Below are 18,803 nucleotides of genomic sequence, written 5' to 3'. Positions count from 1 at the left end.
GCAGGTCCCGCATGCGACTGCATTCGACTCGTATGCTACCGTGCATAGGCATTTGGACGCTCGACGCGACGGTGTTAACCCTTTGCACTCGAGAGGTGACTCACTCGCCACCTGATTTCGTACGGTGAAACTCTAAAATTTGATATTTAATGCTATAGTGGTGACTGTTATTATTAGATATTGAAAATGTGGATCTTCGGTAAAAAGAGAATTAGGAAACAATATGTATGTATTTAATGAGATAAGGAAACAATATGGACAACACGTAAAAATACAACTTAATTAACCCTTTATAGGGCAAATTCATTTTTTGATCATTCGTATTCCCTGTCGCATGTATAGTCCCGGATGAGCCCCAAGTTTATAGTGGGGCTACTATTATTATAGATATTGAAAAGGTGGATCTTCGGTAAAAAGAGAATTAGGAAACAGTATGGACAACACGTAAAAATACAAAATGTTCTCCGCTGTCTCTCACCATAATGTCCTCACGCACGCATTCCCCCGTTAAGGGGTTAAGTGACAGAACTAGTTCATTTCGATGTTTCATGTGTCGATTAAATTTGATATTGAATTCTAAATTTGATTGTTTTGTTCGGTGAAATCAAACGGCGATTGCAAGGCGCCGCTCGAGTGCAAAGGGTTAAATGACGAACGATATTTGACCCTCGATTTACGTGAAAACCGCGCGAACAGAGTTTGTCGGTACAAGGGAACACGAAATATTGGAGAGGAAAGCTGGTGTTAGTTTTAGAAACAGATATAATAATGATACTTTAGAAGATAAACGTGTATTTTATTCAGTGTTATTAACATGACTGCGACGGTGGGGTCACCGATGACCGGAAAAAAGTATTTATATTTTAATATAATACAACGCATTTATATTCACTTAATAATTGCACCGTGATAGGAAAAATTATTGGAAGTAGGAATTAATTCAATTCTTCCTTCAATCGACTACAAATCATTCGAAATGTTCCTTTTCCACTTTATTTCGTAATTTCCTGTTTTGCCTTGCAGGATAAAGTCGAAAACTAGGCTAGGAAAGTTCATCGCCCGCGATTCGCTTTTGTCTGCACTCGATTCTTAATTAATGCGCATAGAGAAACCTCATCTTCAATTCAAAATAACGCATAAATTTATATAAATTATATGTATTGCCCGGCGATATAAAACGCTAACGATCATTGGCAGGTTATAAATTGCTTGCGAGATAAACTAACGTGGATCGCGGCCAATAAATTTCCCGGATGCAATCGAAAGTATAGTTATCGTTTGAAACTGCCTTATCACGATGACGGTTGTGTTTTCTACTGTGACGTTCCTTAGGCTAAATATGATTCGATATTTAAATTCCGTTATCTGGTGATTCGTTCATTAACACTGGAATTACTAGGTGAATCAAAGTGACCCGTTCGAAAATTTCTATTTCATAATTATCGAAATCATGGGAATCCCCTCGTGGGAAACTCCAAAATAAATCTTGCTTCAAATCTCAAGAAACGTGCTCTGACAATCTTCATACGGAATTATAAATAAATTGCACGAATTTTTGGCAGTTCTAGCGTTAACGAATACAAAGAATTCCTCCAAATCTGCTCGCAGAAAGGCGACACTTCCGTAAACAGAAGCGACACGGTTCGAAACGAAGACAGGATCGTCTTCGAAAAATCGCGAGCGTCGGTGATAATATTGATGCATTTTTAAACATCGGTTAAACGAAAATTTCTAACTTACAGAAGAGAATAAGGGATTGGATTTTGTAAATTTTACTTTGGATTTGTGTTATACACTAGAATGTTACATGATGTCTTCTTTTTGCAATTGTTAAAAAGGTAACAAATGTTTCTCCGAGAAATTATTAAAGAAGTTCATTTAGCACTACGCAAATTGAATTGTGAATCAATTAAAGTCTGAACAGATGCACTCTTGGAGTTTCTATAGCGAAATTTTCAAAAGTCAGTTGAACTGCTCGGTGGTTTTAGTGTTAATTTAGGACTAGCAATTAAACGATAGACTAAAAATCAGGCCGGCGCTCAATGTGTTGACCAGTCCGATCGCCGCACTTCTTTCGGAAAGTTCACTGATCCTCGACTCGAATTTCGAATGGAAGAATCAGATCCTTCGCGGGGTACATTGTCTTATCGCGAGAGAAACATCGTTGTGTAACGTTATCGTTCGATCGCTGACGTTTACGAAAATAAATGAACGTTTGTTTATTCGGTCGAGAATTTCGTTCTATCTTCGAGGTAAAAGTTATCTTAACCTGTTATCGTAACGGTAAAAATTTTAATGAACCGCGAAGCTAAATAGGCAATAAATGCGGTACTTCCAGGGTTAAAGTGCATAATAATTTCGAGAAATGAAGGTTTTCTAAAATTAAATGCACGATAATGTGGCTTAGAAATTTAAATATTGTAGCATTGATGTCATTTTGCAACACAGTGAAAGCTAACTTTAGCACTCACGCGCGTGTACCGGTTAAAATTCAGAATAATGGTAACTTAAATTAGTTATTGACTTTCAGATGAACATGTAAATTTTGTTCATTTTGCTTGAGCTTCTTCTATTAATGTATATATTATATATTTTATATTATTATATGTATTATATATTATATTATTATTATTATTATTTTATATATATACATATATATTAAATGTATTTGTCCCGAGTTCGACGTGGATACTCATTGGTTAATTTTATTACTGATCTCAGTGGATTTCAGATTTTTTATTCGAAACGATTAGAAACAGCATAATCAGTTTGTCATCAGCTTCCAGTAACAAGAGAAGCTGACAGGAATCAATTGTTACGCAAACTGTTTTTACAATTGGCTGAATTTAAAAACAAAATGTTGAGTTTAATCGATTTAATACTCATCACAGCGAGATATAAATATTCGTAATCTACTTATCGATCATTATCGACGCATTCGCGATAAACACACGCACACAGGGACAGTTCCTTTCTTTCCATTGTTGTTTAATCTCTCCAACAATAATTTTGTTCTAAAAATCGATCGCATACAAGTAATAGCACCGTCTCCGCGTGATTCTGAATTTGTTCATGTCGCGGTTGCTCCGTTCGAACGAAGTTTCTGCGTCATCATTAAAACCAGAAGCAATAAATTATGTAGGCGTAGATGACGACGCCGGCTGCGAGCAGCACCGGAAGTATGGAGGACGATTTATCTTCCGGCGAATTGTATTCCCAGTTCTCGTCGTCTATCGTCGGGTTTTGTACACCTGGGGACAGAAAGCGGTTTCTGGATCACGATTTAATATGACCGTAATTGTCGAGCAATTTTTCCAATTCGACAGTCGTAAAATAAATTGTCACATATTTTGAATTTTTTTTTCAGTGGAATGACTTATTTAACCCTTTGCACTCAGAGCTCTCTCACTAATATTACCAGCAATTCGAAGGAACTTTAATGGAAAAGTGAAAAGAAAAGTCATAGACTTTTAATATTTTTCATAGATTATAGATATGAATCTTATAATATATTTGAAGATAATTTTACAGTTCATAACGGCAAATTTTAAATGGCTCTGCTCCAGAGACCTCGAGTTCAAAGGGTTAACTATACTTTCTGCATAGGTATATTAATTTTCATTAAATTTGATTTTTCGTTAGGTGTCAGTAATATCTGTGAAGCTTTAGTTCTTTTCTAAAGGGTGGGCCATTTCTACCTGACTTGTTCTATCTCAGTGATGTTACCACTATCAATCTTCGCACTACCAAAGAAACAGATTGATTAACCCCTTAATGCACAGTTTTTTTGAAAAAAACCGGCCAAAAAAAAAATCAATTTTACTGCGCTTTTGTTCCCTGGAAAAAGGCTATATTTTATTCTTGAATAAATAAGTGTTATAGCTGACAATCCCGTGTAAATGATAAATATCAATAAAACGATTTTTTTTCTTTTCTCGAATTAACTCGAGCGTACAAGTTAAGGGGTTAATTGAAAAACTGTAGCTGTTGTACAATCAGTCTATCGACGATTCTAAAGAGAATCAATTATTATTGTTTAATATGACGCTGCTCAGCATATACCGCATTTCACAGTGGGCTTAGTTGGTGTTTCAAATATCTCGGTAGAGTGCGAAGGTTAACACTAGACCTACTGAATAATGGAATAACGTTTTCTCTCGCGAATCACGAAGGATTGATCGGAGGTTTAAAAGGTGCGCAAACGTTCTTAACACGTCTCAAGCGGGTGTTTCCTTGCCAAACATTCACCATATAGCAACTTTTTGCAATTCACAAAATTACTTCTGCGCGAAATAGCTATTTTTAATAAAACTTCTAAACCTTATCCACTTTGGAAAAATTAAAATACTCTCAAAAATCGAAAACTAAGAAAATAAAAAATTTAATAATGTTTTCAAGTGTGATATCTTCCAAAGCACTTTCCGTTGTGCGAAGGTACATTGCAAAATCTACATATACACCGCGTTATATTGCATATTTCCTTCACGGAGCACACACGACATTGTCGCAAAGTATTTTTCCTTTTTCCGGTTCCCACGGTGGGTTCTAATGTATGTTTCCCCGTGTCCATGAAAAGTCTCGTTCATAGCAGTGCACTAAACGAGTTTAGTCGTTTCCGCTTGAGACGTGTCAAATAAACGAATAAACTTTCACGTTAAACCATAATCGAATGAACCATTTGTTCCAGCGACCAATTCACTAATTCAGAATATCTCGTGACTAACTTCCTTACATATTTCTCGCAGATACTTTTTCGTTTAGAAATCATTTCTTACAGAGTAGTACATTTCAAAACAATCTAGCATGTATAACGAACAAAAACATCTCGACACGTGGAATTTAACTCGCATTAACCGATTCCAAGCGGAAAACCGAACGCACTTCAGACCGCAGAAGGTTAAATCCTAACGTAGAAGAAAAAGAGGAAAAAACATTCTAATCTTTAACCCTTTGCGATCCGAAGTGCTCTTGGTTTCTCAGATTGAGGTTCACGTCGACGTTAGTTCATTCAATTACAGCTTAATACGACATTCTATTTATTTATTCAAGAATATTTGGGAGTGACTGAAATGTCACCTTTAAATACAATTGTGATACTACAAATAAATATAGAAAAAACTGTTAAAACAGGTAGAGGTTGCAATAAAACAGAATGTTGGCGTATCCCTGTTTGTTACCTAGACAAGAGTTCAATTATCACCTTCAATTAATCACATCAACACATCTGAGACTGTCAACACAGTTCTACATCATCAAGAATACTTTAGCTGTACACTGGTGACATTTCTCATTTTTTTAGAAGAATCGCGGTAACATAGTCCTATGTTATTTTTAATTAATTTCAAATTTCAATTCTAGAAGTGTAGTATGGAAACGGCATAGAATTGAGCGATTGAATTTCACGTGTAAAAATTCAAAATTGACGTAGAATTATTTTCTAAGCATCGACACGAGAAAAACAATGTCTGACTCGACATAGGACTATTAACCCTTTTAGTGCCAGCGACGATATATCGTTCATCCAATAGCGCCTTACTATTCGCATTGGAGAACTCTATCTCGAAATAAATTTATAATACATTATAAATGGTTTAATTTCATTGCAGGAGAACGTTGCTTTTTGAATTAATATCATTTTTATCTTGGTTTCTATGAGCTTCTTCCCAAACCTTAGTAAATTCGTCCGGTTATCTTCGCTCGGGTGCCCATTTTTCGCCCGGCACTAAAAGGGTTAAGAGTTAAACTCATCGAACGTATCGCAAAGTGGCGTTACCAGTACCGGATGACCCAGCAGGAATCGTGCCCGTGACGGTGCCGATTTTATACGTCTCCCGCAGCTGCACCGCCTCGCCGCTGTGCCCGATATCGTCGAAACACTTGGTGCCATCCTTTCCAGCCTGCTGCAACAGCGGCTCCTCCCCGCCGGGGTGTTCCTTGAAGAATTTCGTCAAGTCGTACACGCCGTCCTTGTAAATCATCCACAGGTCACCCTCGCGATTGTGCTTGGCCACCTCCTCCGCCGTGTACACATTCGACATCTCTCAAAATTCCGGATCTCTTCCCTCCCGATCGAAGTCCTCCGAATCTGCTCGCAGAAAGGAAAGGAAACTTGGCGAGGAATTGCGCCCGATAAATTTCCCAATCGAAAGTAGTTATCGTTGGAAACCGCCTTATCACGATGATCGTTGTTTTCTACTGTGACGTTCTCCGGGCTAAATATGATTCGATAATATTTAACACTAGAACTACCGAGCATTTGATACGATTAATATGCAATTTCTGTAGAAATTGTAACAATAGATTTTCAGTTTCTTTAGACATTCATTATAGTAGTCTAGGGAAACTATCTATTTTCAAAATCATTTCGAATATTCAATGCTTCGAAGATATCAATAATTCCGAAACAAAAAAACCAAAACCAGTCATTTTGACTGGTACGGTAGTTCTAGTGTTAAATTCCGTTATCTCGTGATTCGTTGATTAACACTAGAATCACTAATTGAATCAAAATGACCCGTTCGAAAATTTCTATTTCACAATTATCGAAATTACGAGAATCCCTTCGTGGGAAACACCAAAATAAATTTCGCTTCAAATCTCAAGAAACGTGCTCCGACAATCTTCATATGAAATTGTAAATAAATTGCACAAATTTATAGGCAGTTCTAGCGTTAACGAATGAAACGAATTCCTCCAGATCAGCACGCAGAAAGGCGACACTTCGGCGAACAGAGGCGACACGGTTCGAAACGAAGGCAGGTTTCATCGGGAGACAAATATTCCGCGTTCGAGCGCGATAGACACTTCTCCGAACCTCTATTCGAGCCCCGATCGCGATAACATTGCGGGCACCGTGTTTTAAAAGGGAAAACAGCAACTGGGACGACTGACACCGGAAGAAGAAAAGCCGACTCGGGTTTTAGCCGAGGTCTGATCGGCGACCTTCCTTTTCTATTCTTCGCTGCCCCCCTCTCGACCGTGAAAGTTCGTTTCTAGGCCAACTCTTTCGATTTCTCGTGGCCGTCGACGAGTTTCCTCGCGTACGATACGTTGCAACGTTCCTCGGACCTATGTCGAAGTAGATTTTCCGTGAAAATTGTTATTCAACGAATTTCAAACGAGTTGTCTAGCCGGAAGGAATGCGCCGTCATCGTGATGCGCGACGTCTCCGATTGAAAATTCCAGGTTTACGCGGACTCACCGGTGTTCTCGATATACTAGGTGCTCTGGAAGTATTCGAGAATCGACGGACGAGGAAACTGATTTTGATGGTTTAGAAAGTAATTTTCCCAAATATTCCAATCATCTAGTATACCATTTCTAATCGTGTTACGTTATTCCTTTATTTGTTCGATGATGCTGCTGCTAATTCGCTTTGTAATAATCTCCCAGCAAGAAAAGATGCTTACTAGTGTATTAAAGTATATTTTACATCACTTGAACAATACTCACACATCGAGTTCAAAATCTTCAGCAAGATGACTCAGTATAAAGTCAACTATTAACTCCGTAACTGTGAATCTCTAAATCATTTCTAATTGAAAGCGTTTACGAGTAACAACAAATAACAGGAACAATGTTCTAGTTCGTATAATTTAGGAACGATTTCCTGAATTGAATTCGACAGTTAACCAGTTAAGTGTGGAATTCAGTTTGAAAACTCTCTTTGCGCGCAATAAAATCAAATAATGAAAAACTAAAGCGAAGAAGAATTACACGTTTGTCTCGAAGAATAAATAATCCGTTGAAATGTTAGCATTGACCCTTTGACATTTTCTGATGAAATACAGACGACATTGTTTGAAACTAATTTAACGAGAATTCACGGATACATTAAGAAACAAAGCTATTTTATTTAAATATTTCACATTGCGATACACAATTTAATGTAAAACACTGAATATTCAACTTCATAGTTTCGCTGTATCAAATCAAGTGACGACTGAGAGTCACCTTTCGAGTGCAAAGGGTTAAGAGTTTCAAGATGACGTGTATACTCGTCGAACACAGTTAACCTTTCGCACTCGAGAGGTGACCGTCAGTACCATTTGATTTGACGCAGGAAAATTAGAAAATTTAATATTCAATATCAAACTATGTATAACGAAGAAAGCTTTGTTTCTCAATTTACCTGTGATTTCTCTTTGAATTAAAAAAAAACCATCGTCTTTATCCAGTTCGAAAATATGAAGTACTGCTAACGAAATACTTCGAAGTGCAAAGGGTTAACCGGTTAAAGGGCCAATTCGCCGAAACTGTTTAACCTAAAAACGTCGAAAACACCCGAAACCTTTTACCCAGATTCTACGGCGGATCGAGTCCGTTAATCTCGGCCAGATAAGCTCACCTGCGTTCCCACTCGGTCACTTCCCTGAGTGCGCACTGAGTGTCCCCTCGGCGGCGAAATGATTTCCCTCGATTGACCTTAACCGATCGCGGCCCGACGTCGTACTGAGTATCCCCGACGGCGGACAGTTCAACAGCTTTTGCGTCGGTTTCCGAAGTTGTATCCCGCAGTCCCGCTTAATAATGATTTCATGAAAATGCATGGACCGGCGGTCAACACTCATTTGCACAGAATGAAATTGCGTTCAGCGATCAATGAGTCCTTGATTAAACTATCGGCACCGGGCGAATTCAATTTGTCAACGCACGGCCGGCCCCGTTGTTGCCGCGCCGTTTACACCGCCCCCGGGGGGAACCACCGCGGGGGAAAAGTAACAAAAATCCGGCAATTATCATTCGCCCTCGTCGCTCTCGAATAAATAACCGCAGAAGGTTTCCCCGGTTAATGAGCGCCGCCTATTAAGCATCGAGTTTGCCGTGCAACGCGATACTCCGCCGGCTGGACAATGACGCTCTGCCCCCTGCCGCTGACAAATTGTTTTCCTTTTTCCTCTGTTTTTAGTCTGCTCTTTTTCCTGTTTTTTTTTTTTTTTGGTCGAAGAACCGTGCTCGGTGCTTCGCGAACTCGTCGATGCTTCGTCGAATAACGATTCTTTAGTTAACAGGTTGATAACAATGTTACTCGGGGACTCGATATTTTTTAATTTTTGAATCATTTACTACTAGAGGTAATTCGGGGTTTTTCATTTTATTACGTTCATTTAACTTGGAATTTTCGACGCTGTGAATTTTTCTGTGTTTTATGGATGCGTTTTTATTCAGTTTCACTTCTTTAGCAGTAGAACTACCGTGTGTTTAAGACGATTAATATACTATTCTTGTTAAATTCATTTTAAAGAATCTCGTCTGTGTCAAATTAGAAAGTATAGAATGTTTCTAATTTAAATTAGAATATTTATAAGTGAAAAACTTCGGAGTGCAAAGGGTTAATATATAATTCCCATAAAAATTATAACAATAGATTATTTTCAGTTTCTTCGGACGGTCATTATAGTAGTCAAGTGAAACTACTGATTTTCAAGATAATTTTGAATATTCAATGCCTTTGAGATATCAATAATTGCGGAACAAAAAAATCAAAACAACACTAGATCTAGCAGACGAACCAGAATGTACCGTTTGAAAAATTCCTATTTCACAATTTATTCAGATCGTGAAAACTATTTTGATCGTTCCTAAATTGCGAGTAAAATTGATATAAAGTTTTAACTCTCAAAAATCCTATTCTTCTGATTTTGATAAAAAAAAATTACAGTGCTAACGATGACGTTACAATTTCTTAGATTTCCCTGTTTTCCTGAAACTTACTAAGAGCTGATAAATAAATTCGATACTTCATTGTTTCCGCTTAAAAATTCTTCTCTCCAGCAAGCTTTCCACCTCCGGATTTCCTCTGCTTCCTCATTCCCGATTCTTCGGCGCTCCGTTAATTAATGATTAAACTATAGACGGTCGTTGTTGTCTCAGCCAATCGAGGTAGACGCTGATGCCGTTTTAACTGGCTCCCGACGGTCGAATATAATCGAATCGCACCGGGTCGATAGTATCGTAACTTCGTTGCCCGTGGAATCCAGTCTCCGGGGAGTCTGATTGGGAAAATCTTAGAATCGTTAACGTCGACGAGATTTCCGTCCAGTTTAACTCTTTCAGAATTAATCCTTTCGCCGGGAAGAGCGAGTTAACTCGTCGTCGCCGCTCGGCTTCAGTCAGCTTAAAAATCCTCGCGTTTAATTGATAAAACAGATTCCTCGTTGAAATTAAAGATTTAATTTCTGTCGGTTGTATTTCATCGACGTTATAATACAAACATTCGGCTGGAGATAGGAAAATTGAAGATTTTAAGAGCTTTTTTTTTCAATTATTTTCTTTACATTCCTGTTAACGCTAGAACTACCGAGCATTTAACACGATTAATATGCAGTTCCTATGAAAACTAACAATAGATTATTTTCAGTTTCTTCAGACATTCGTTATAGTACTTAAGTGGAGCTATTTATTTTCAAAATCATTTCGAATATTCAATGCTTTTAACACTAGAACTACCGAGCATTTAATACGATTAATATGCAATTCTTATGAAAACTGTAACAATAGGTTATTTTGAGTTTCTTCAGGCATTCGTTGTAGTATTCAAATGAAACTATTTATTTTTAAAATCATTTCGAATATTCAAAGCTTCGAAGATATCAATAATTGCTAAATAAAAAAACCAAAACCAGTCATTTTGACTGCTACGTAGTTCTAGTGTTAGAAAACATTCGGAGAACATAGCATAGTTAGTGATTGAAATAGTAAAATATTTAGAATACATCGAATTTCCATTAACACTAGAACTACCGAGCATTTAATACGATTAATATGCAATTCCTATAAAAATTGTGACAATAGATTTTCAGTTTCTTTAGACATTCATCATAGTGTTCAAGTGAAATTATATATTTTCAAAATCATTTCGATGATTCAATGCTTCGAAGATACGAATAATTGCTAAACAAAAGAATCGAGACCAGTCATTTTGACCGTTACGGTAGTTCCAGTGTTAACGGGGAAATGGAATTTACATAGAAAGAAGCATTGCCGCAATTTCCGCAAAAACAATTAAAGGAAGATCCTCTCTACTCCCGGCAGCTGCCGGCAAAGTTTTTCGCAAGCGATTCCCCGCGCTTCCAGGAAGTAGCAAGCGACTCGAGTGCAACGAAAGTTAATCGCCGCTCTGCCCGGACAAAGAATAGATCTTTTTGCGCTTGAACTGCGTCCGAAGGCGAAGAGGAGGGTCTCGTTTGAGCGGTTTTGTTGGAAGTTCGAGCAGAAGCTTACGGTCCGCGCCGTAAACGGGTCCGGGCTTCGGGAAGTCGGTTCTGTCGGTGCTTAACCCTTTGCACTCGGAAGTATTTCGTTAGAAATACTTAATATTTCCTAACTAGACAAAAACGAGGTTTTTTTGAATGGATTCGAAGAGAAATCAAAGGTAAATTGAGGAACAGAGCTTTTTTATCCTAATATTTCACGCACCGATGCATCACACTTAATTTATACATGTTTTCTCGTTAATTAGTTTCAAAGAACATCGTCTGTATCTCATCGAAGAATATGGAATATTTCTAGTGAAAAACTCTCGAGTGCAAAGGGTTATTAGATGTTTCACACATCCAAATTTTGCACTAAGAAAGAAAATAAAAGATCTAAGGAATGTTATAGCATTTTTCATTCTCGCTGTGGATACTGTAAAAACTAGTTGCAGTTGCTGATAGATTACAAAACCATCTGGAGTGCTAAGGGTTAACCCTTTGCACTCGGAAGTATTTCATTAGAAATATTTTAAGATTTTCTGATGGGATGGAGAGGATATTTCGTGAAACTAGACGAGAAATCATACTTACATCGAAGGACAAAGCTATTTTGTTTGAATATTTCTCAAATTCATGTATTATACGAAGTTCAATATTAAATATCAAATTTTATAGTTTTACTGTATGAAATCAAGTGGTGAGAGTTATTTTATTTCAATATTCCATATATTGATGCATCATGCAAATATTATATATAAGACTTTATAATTTTGCAAATCAAATCAAGTGACTGAGAGTCACCTCTCGAGTGCAAAGGGATAGTTGTAGGGTAGTTTCCGTAAGATTCATTAAAATATCGAATACTATTCCCGGCGCAATATTGGAGCCTACAGAGTTCAAAGGGTTATAGTTGCTGGCCATCGATCGACACGAAACCGCGATGGAACGGGAGCGACCAGGAAGCCATCGCGAGGAGCATTTGAAAAATTACTCGGTCCGTTGTTTCCAAGAAACTCCTTCGACTCGATTATCGTTGGGCTCGAAGCAATCGAGCCCTCTCCCCGTGCCGCGAAACGTGCCATTAGGCCCCTAACAACAAGGGGCACCGCGTTATCTTTACATCACCCCCGACTTCCCTCACCGTTTCGCGGCTCGGTTACGATCTCTCTGCTCCCTTATCGCCTCGAATAATAACACTACAACCCCCGGGAAAAAAATCACGCGACCCAACTTTGTTTCAAAGTTCGCCGGGACACGGCCCCCTTTCCAAACGGGGTGGGAGTCTGACGTTAAAAACCTTATAGATCACCGCGGCGCTGTTCAATTAACAATCCCCATTACGACGGCATATAATTCACGTTAACCCTGATAAAAAAATTCGATTAAATTTTAGATTTCACGAGTCAACCTTAATTACCCAGTTTAAAATTCACTCTGACGGCTAAGGGCGACTTTCGTAATTGATCGTAATTGGAACTCGGAATTTCCTGGTAAATGATGCAAATTAATCATGTCTTCTGTACACTTCTTTTATACTTAACCTCTTAGTCACGGCTGAATTTTGAAATTATCATTTTCCTTAAAGATGTGATACACGTAATTTAACTTTAACAATTTACTTTAATAATTAGTAATATGATTGGGTATGATGTTTGATATATTGGTAGCGAGGGAGCCACTATAGTGGCGCATCGTGCCTAAGAGGTTAAGAATTGATATAAATAGAACTCTTGTTTAACCCTTAGCACTCCAGATGGTTTTGGAATCTATCAGTAATTGCAACTAATTTTTATAGTATTCCTAGCGAAAATCAGAAATGCAACATTTCTTCGATCTTTTATTTTCCTTAGTACAAAATTCGGATGTGTGGAAAATCGAATAATTTTAGGGTAGTTTCAGATTCATTAAAATATTCAATATTACAACTGGTGCAATATTGGAGCCTCCAGAGTTCAAAGGGTTAATCTACCGCTTATCCTCCTCCATCGCCTATCACGTATCAATACACGATAATCAGATGATAAAAATATTCTCGTCAACAGCCGAAGGAGTACAGAGAATCCGCGTTATCTACGCGATAACCTAATCCGACAAATGAAATTCACTCGAAGATTAAATAATTTTCAAAATTTCGCGATAAACCACAATGTCACCTCGAACGTTCCTGCCAAAGTAAATGTAGAGCAAGGAGTAACAGCGGTAGGGTTGAAAGTCACGACGAGTCTCGAAGTTAGCGAGATTCGTCGGGTAGCTCGAGCGACCGCTAATTTTAGTTACCACGATGTATTTCGTTTTCTCGGGGGTGCGTGGGTGGTGGTTTCGGCGCGATAATCGCATCGGGACTGTTCGCAGCGTTCCCCGGAGCGGAACACGCGTCGGCCGGCCGACGGGGTAGCGAGCGAGCGAGCGCAGGGGGACGAAAGAGAGATTAAAGGTGACCGAATGATCAGGTTCACCGCCTTTAACCCGACCCTGTCTCCGAGGGTACGATCTCGAGCGGACTGACGGCCGGCGGGCGGATGGAGGGGGCTCTCTCGACCGTTTAAGCAACTCGTGGCACGCGATCCGCCCATCGTCGGCCAGCAATTGCTCGCGCGAGTTATCGAGCCGAGGAACGCGACGAGAGGTTTCACTTTCGCCGGATCGGATCGGTGCGCCACGGTGTCTCGATAAGACGCGAAATTACTCCCCCGTGATCTTTGACACGTCGACTGACACGGACAGCTTGGGGTCTTGTGTATCGTTTATTCTTTCGCGTCGGAGATTAAGAGGAATTATGCAATAGAAATAATCGAAGTTATGAATTCCAGAACAGTCCACTTTTTAACGTTGTCTGTATGAGTCGTAAACCCTTTGCCCTCGGAAATTTCTCGATAGAAATATTTCACATTTTTTGACGAGGCGAAGACTATGTTCTTTGAAATTAACCCTCTGTAGGCCCATGTAACTTTGAAGTCATATGTTAGTGTATTGGCATCTTGTGGATTTATTTCATTTTGCACTTGAAGTGTTAAATAAAATTAAGTAATCAGTTAACTTTTGTACGCTCAGGCATGAAAGTTTAACGTCACTGTAACTTGAAAGATACGAAATATACACGTTATATTGAAAGTGTACACGTGACGCAGGTGTATGTGTTGCCGATACCTGCATCGATAAAAATCGGACATGAATAAAATAGATTGTGAACGAGTGGACGAAGATGAAAAGAATTGATTTTCTGGAAATGTTGATTGGTTGACTTGCGCTGTTTCGCAGTTCATGGCTTCAGATGTTAATCATTTGGCATTGTACTTACGTTAGATTGTTATCTAGTTGCTCATTCTATGAATTGTTTGCGCTGTGAGTGTCAGTTGACTTGACATGTTGCATTCATTACAATGCTTTCAAGATATGCGCTATCGTATAACATTGCATAGTATAAGGTATGCTTGACAAACTGGAAAAAAGTAAAATCCAATGCTTCTTGGGGTTAATGAAGGCACTCTTAATTTAAAACAATGATTAATTATATAATATCATAATTCTTACGTTATGCTATTATCTAGTTATTGTATTAAACATTCGATATTAACACTAGGTTTACGGAGTGCCTCAATTTGACGCATACTGAATTTATAAACATTACTTGGCAAACGTTCATGTCGGTTTTGGTTGATGCAGTTACAAGAATACATATCGTAATAACCTAATATTAAATCCCTAATTTCCAAGATCTAAATGATCGAACATTTTTCTAGGAACAACAGAGTAAACCGGACAATACGTCCGTAAACCTAGTGTTAATCGTGTTATGTATTGCAACCGTTTGTAAGCAATTCGGAATCACCGGTCATCGATGACTATGGCAGTCAACGTGTTAACACGCCCCAGTAGATAGTATTCTTAACCTTTCCGCCTCGGAGCACCTCAGATTAAATCTGCTCGTCCTGAGCTGTGACGTGCACGTGCGTGATCGATCCAAAGTTCTTCTTGTAAACTATGTTATATTTCATTGTGTAAAAAATGGAGATATGCACTGTAACGAGGAGATTGAGAAATAATTACCGCTGCACACTGTAATTATCGATGATATACCCACTCATAAATATGATAATATTATAAATAAGCAAAGCAAATGCGTTTCTTCGTGTCTGTTAGATGATCAATCTAAATGTCGATTTTTGTTTCTGTTACAGAAAACTGGCGCGAGGATTAAAATATACTCGCACTGTTGTCCTCACAGCACCGACCGTTTGATCAGTATCTGCGGGAAACCGAACACGTGCATAGAGTGCATCCGTGAGCTGATCGCAACTATTAAAACTGTAAGTTCGAGAAATTCATGTCACCGATTTATCGGATTCCGTGTCGTTCGTTTTATAACGTCAGTAGCGTTCGCGAATGAAATCGAATTACAAAGTGAAATTGCAGCTGATTCTCCTAGTATTGGGAAATTCAGCGAAAGAACAAAGGCTCCTTTGCAATTCAAACTAATTGTAAATGTTAACGGAAGTTCATTAACCATTTGTGTTCCGTTTTCGTACATTTCACTTTTCCTTTCGTGCGTACTCGCTGCGCCTCCGGCATCGCTGATTATCCGTCGTATATAATTAATCTGCATGCAAATTGATAATTTTATAAACAGATAGAAGAACGACAAATGATGGTTCCCCCTTGCAAATGTTATAAAACATAATTTACCAATTCCGGGCGAGATGGAAATGTTTTATGTATTCTTGCGGATTTTGGCAATTTAGCAGTTTCAAATTTCCCATGAACGCATTATCAGTATCAATTATAATTTTCTTACTATATTCTTCAAGAGATAAATCAGAGTGAATTTATTTGAATAAATGTTATTTTTTGATATCTTTTTGTAATAACAATATTTGTGATCTAATTAGATAAATACTCTCATTAATTCTTTTGCATACACATCCAATCACTTCCGCATTTTTTGTAAATATCCAAAAAAGTTGTTTAGCATCCAATTAACAAGTTGACTGTGGAATTTAGTTGGAAAAACCTCTGGTTCTGCGCGCAATAAAAACGAAAAATGGAGCGTGTACTCGTCGAACGCAGGTCGAATGCACGTAGAGTATATTTCGATGATTGATCAAAGCGAAACAAAAGAATTACATGTTTATTTGAAAAAATCAAGAATTCATGAAAGAATTAATATCATGTCAAGCTTCACGATGACGTGTATATTCGTCACAGTTAACTCATTAACGCTAGACCTACCGTAACAGTTAAAACGACTGTTTTCGGTTCATTTGTTTATTGATATTGATTTTATTATTGATATCTCCAAAGCATTGAATATTCGAAATGATCTTGAAAATAAATAGTTTCACTCGAATACTACAATGAACGTTAGAAGAAACCGAAAATTGTTACAATTTTTATAGGGATTACACATCAATCGCATGAAATGCTCGGTAGTTCTAGTGTTAACATTTCTATGACGCTTATACTCGTCAAACACAGTTAACTGACTAAAATCCAAGGTCTATTTATTGCAAACAAATTCTCTAATGCGAAGTAAACTCTCATCATTGTTATTTCTGTTTAGTCTCCACTGAAGGGTGTGAACAACCCCTATGACCCTCACAACTTCGACGACTATTATGCGGACGATTACGGCGGTTATGGCAGCGGAGAGGGCGGCCAGGGTAAAGGGGGTGGTTTCGGCGGTCCGGGTGGTCGCGGTGGCGGCGGTGGCCGCGGAGGTGGCGGCGGCGGCGGTATGATACCGAGACACGACAGCCGCAGCACTGCACCGGACTGGAATCGCGATTTTGCGCCACCACCTAGGGGTGGACCCCGTGGCGGAGGCGGCGGTGGCGGCGGTGGAGGTGGAATGTCTGGTGGGCCGCCCGATCGCGGCTTCGGGGGCAATCGTGGCAGCGGAGGCGGCGGCGGAGGAGGCTACGAGGGTGGCCGAGGTGGATACGGCGGCAACAGAAGCGGCCCGCCACCTTACGGGGGTGGAAACTATAATGGTAAGGAGATCGAGCTTGAAGAATCGCAAGGGACGAATGCCACGAAGTTTCTCGGAGCGTTTTGTCTTATTTTTTTATTAACCCTTTGCACTCCGAATTTTGTTTGCAATTTTTCCTCGATAACTCAGTATCATTTTGATATTTAGCGAGCAGTGTAAACGATTCTTCTTACTAATAATATTGAAAATAACATAACAATATAATCCATTTTAAAAATATCTTGAGAAAGAATCACACCTGTGAATAAAACTGATGTCGAGTCACGCTCGACATAGGAGCACAGAGTTAATATATTGAAGGTTTATTGAAGCTTGTTATGTTTGTCAACTCCTTTCTCTTGTATAGTTTTGTCTCTTGCAAGCTTCATTGTTTTAAATATATTGTTAAAATCCTTCAGTTGATAGTATGTCTTTTCTTGGCTCTATAGTGTCTTCTACTAAATTAGTGTTCCAATGTTTCACTTTATTATTATTCCCACATGTCAGTATTTTGAGTTTATTGCTTTGGTTAGGTTTTAATACAGTTAGATGTAGTTATCATAATGATCATATGATTTTAATAATTCCTGTACTTTGTTTAGGCGATGGCTGGGGCATGCAAGGAGGAGCACCAAATGGTTTGGGCGGTGGAGGGAATTCTGGTATGAGTGGCCCACCAATGGGTGGCAATAACCAGGGCAACCAAGGCAACATGGGTGGCAGCAAGACTAGCACCCAGGTCACCATACCCAAAGACGTAAGTGGACAACAGTTAAAGAATCCTGTGTACGAGTCACTAATGCTGTAGACAAGTCTGTCAGTAGCTAATGTCTGTTCGGTGTGTGTTTCAGCTCGCCGGTGCCATTATCGGCAAGGGCGGTGCCAGAATCCGGAAAATCAGATCGGACAGTGGTGCTGGTATTACTATAGACGAGCCGTTGTCTGGTAGCAACGATCGTATCATCACCATTACCGGATTACCCAGTCAGATACAAATGGCCCAGTACCTGCTCCAGCAGAGGTTATTATCTGTTCCGTTACATTCTCGTTCCTCTATCTAGGCAGCGCTGTTAAGTGATGCTTCGACCGCAGAAGATACGCTTAGAAATTAAAATGCGAGCTATAGACGTAATTGAGTAATAAAATGCAGGTGTTTTATTCATAACACGTTCTTACCTACGCACGCATGCATGACTTTTCAGAACTTAAGAAGCAACGTGAGAATTCCGAGAGTCTTTATTTTAATCTAGATAGACAGAACGCTTGATTAGGGAAACTTTTTCCATTCGACTTAATTTTATGGTAAACTGGTACGCAAGAAACTATGTTTGCATCAATGTATGAAATTTATCGATCAGTGTTTGCCTAGTCTCTACGACAGTGTTGCTCGTGTAACATTCAAAGTTCAAAGTTATATAATAACAGAATATTAATGAAAAAATGATTTCAGTTAACGAGCGTTGAGATTTTTAGTGAAATATTTAAGCTAGATATGTGCCGAGCGTGTGTTTGATAATGCGTTAGATAACAAGTTAGCTCCTGAAACGAAATTTAATCTGTCAGAGTCTGGTCGTTGAGATAAATGAGAATGTTCTCAAAACCAGTTACGCTATAATGATAAATATAGAAAAATGTATTCGAGT

General features: G+C 38.8%; 2 protein-coding genes across 9 annotated transcripts in view; one reads left to right on the top strand and one right to left on the bottom strand.

Annotated features, from left to right (window-relative positions):
• HnRNP-K (Heterogeneous nuclear ribonucleoprotein K) overlaps nt 1–18,803 on the top strand; it is a 199,976-nt gene that overhangs the window by 174,905 nt on the left and 6,268 nt on the right. For all 5 annotated transcript variants that reach the window (XM_076365867.1, XM_076365871.1, XM_076365870.1 and 2 more), the window contains 4 exons: nt 15,374–15,502; nt 16,753–17,182; nt 17,763–17,917; nt 18,012–18,181. In XM_076365867.1, coding sequence (XP_076221982.1) covers nt 15,374–15,502; nt 16,753–17,182; nt 17,763–17,917; nt 18,012–18,181 — 884 coding nt within the window. The remainder of the gene's footprint in view (nt 1–15,373; nt 15,503–16,752; nt 17,183–17,762; nt 17,918–18,011; nt 18,182–18,803) is intronic.
• LOC116429319 (cytochrome b5) lies at nt 962–8,518 on the bottom strand. 4 transcript variants are annotated; one of them, XM_031982133.2, is made up of 3 exons: nt 8,348–8,518; nt 5,774–6,085; nt 962–3,251 (listed from the first exon to the last, which is right to left on the bottom strand). In XM_031982133.2, exons 2-3 carry the CDS (start codon nt 6,036–6,038, stop codon nt 3,115–3,117), a joined length of 402 nt encoding a protein of 133 aa, XP_031837993.2. In that variant the 5' UTR covers nt 6,039–6,085; nt 8,348–8,518; the 3' UTR covers nt 962–3,114. The 4 variants fall into 4 exon arrangements, with proteins under 4 accessions (XP_031837993.2, XP_031837998.2, XP_031837997.2 ...); XM_031982138.2 differs by having other exon boundaries at nt 5,780–6,085; XM_031982137.2 differs by lacking the exon at nt 8,348–8,518 and adding an exon at nt 7,453–7,944.

This window comes from Nomia melanderi, chromosome 3 (genome assembly GCF_051020985.1).
Source record: "Nomia melanderi isolate GNS246 chromosome 3, iyNomMela1, whole genome shotgun sequence".
Lineage (NCBI taxonomy): Eukaryota > Metazoa > Arthropoda > Insecta > Hymenoptera > Halictidae > Nomia > Nomia melanderi.
This window is presented reverse-complemented; position numbering and strand designations above follow the sequence as displayed.

What these genes read in the sequence shown, in the direction of transcription:
- LOC116429319 (XM_031982133.2), bottom strand. Translation starts at nt 6,038, where the DNA reads ATGTCGAATGTGTACACGGCGGAGGAGGTGGCCAAGCACAATCGCGAG. An exon ending in TGCTGGGTCATCCGGTACTG is followed by an intron (nt 3,252 to 5,773) that starts GTAACGCCACTT and finishes TTCTGTCCCCAG; the next exon opens with GTGTACAAAACCCGACGATA.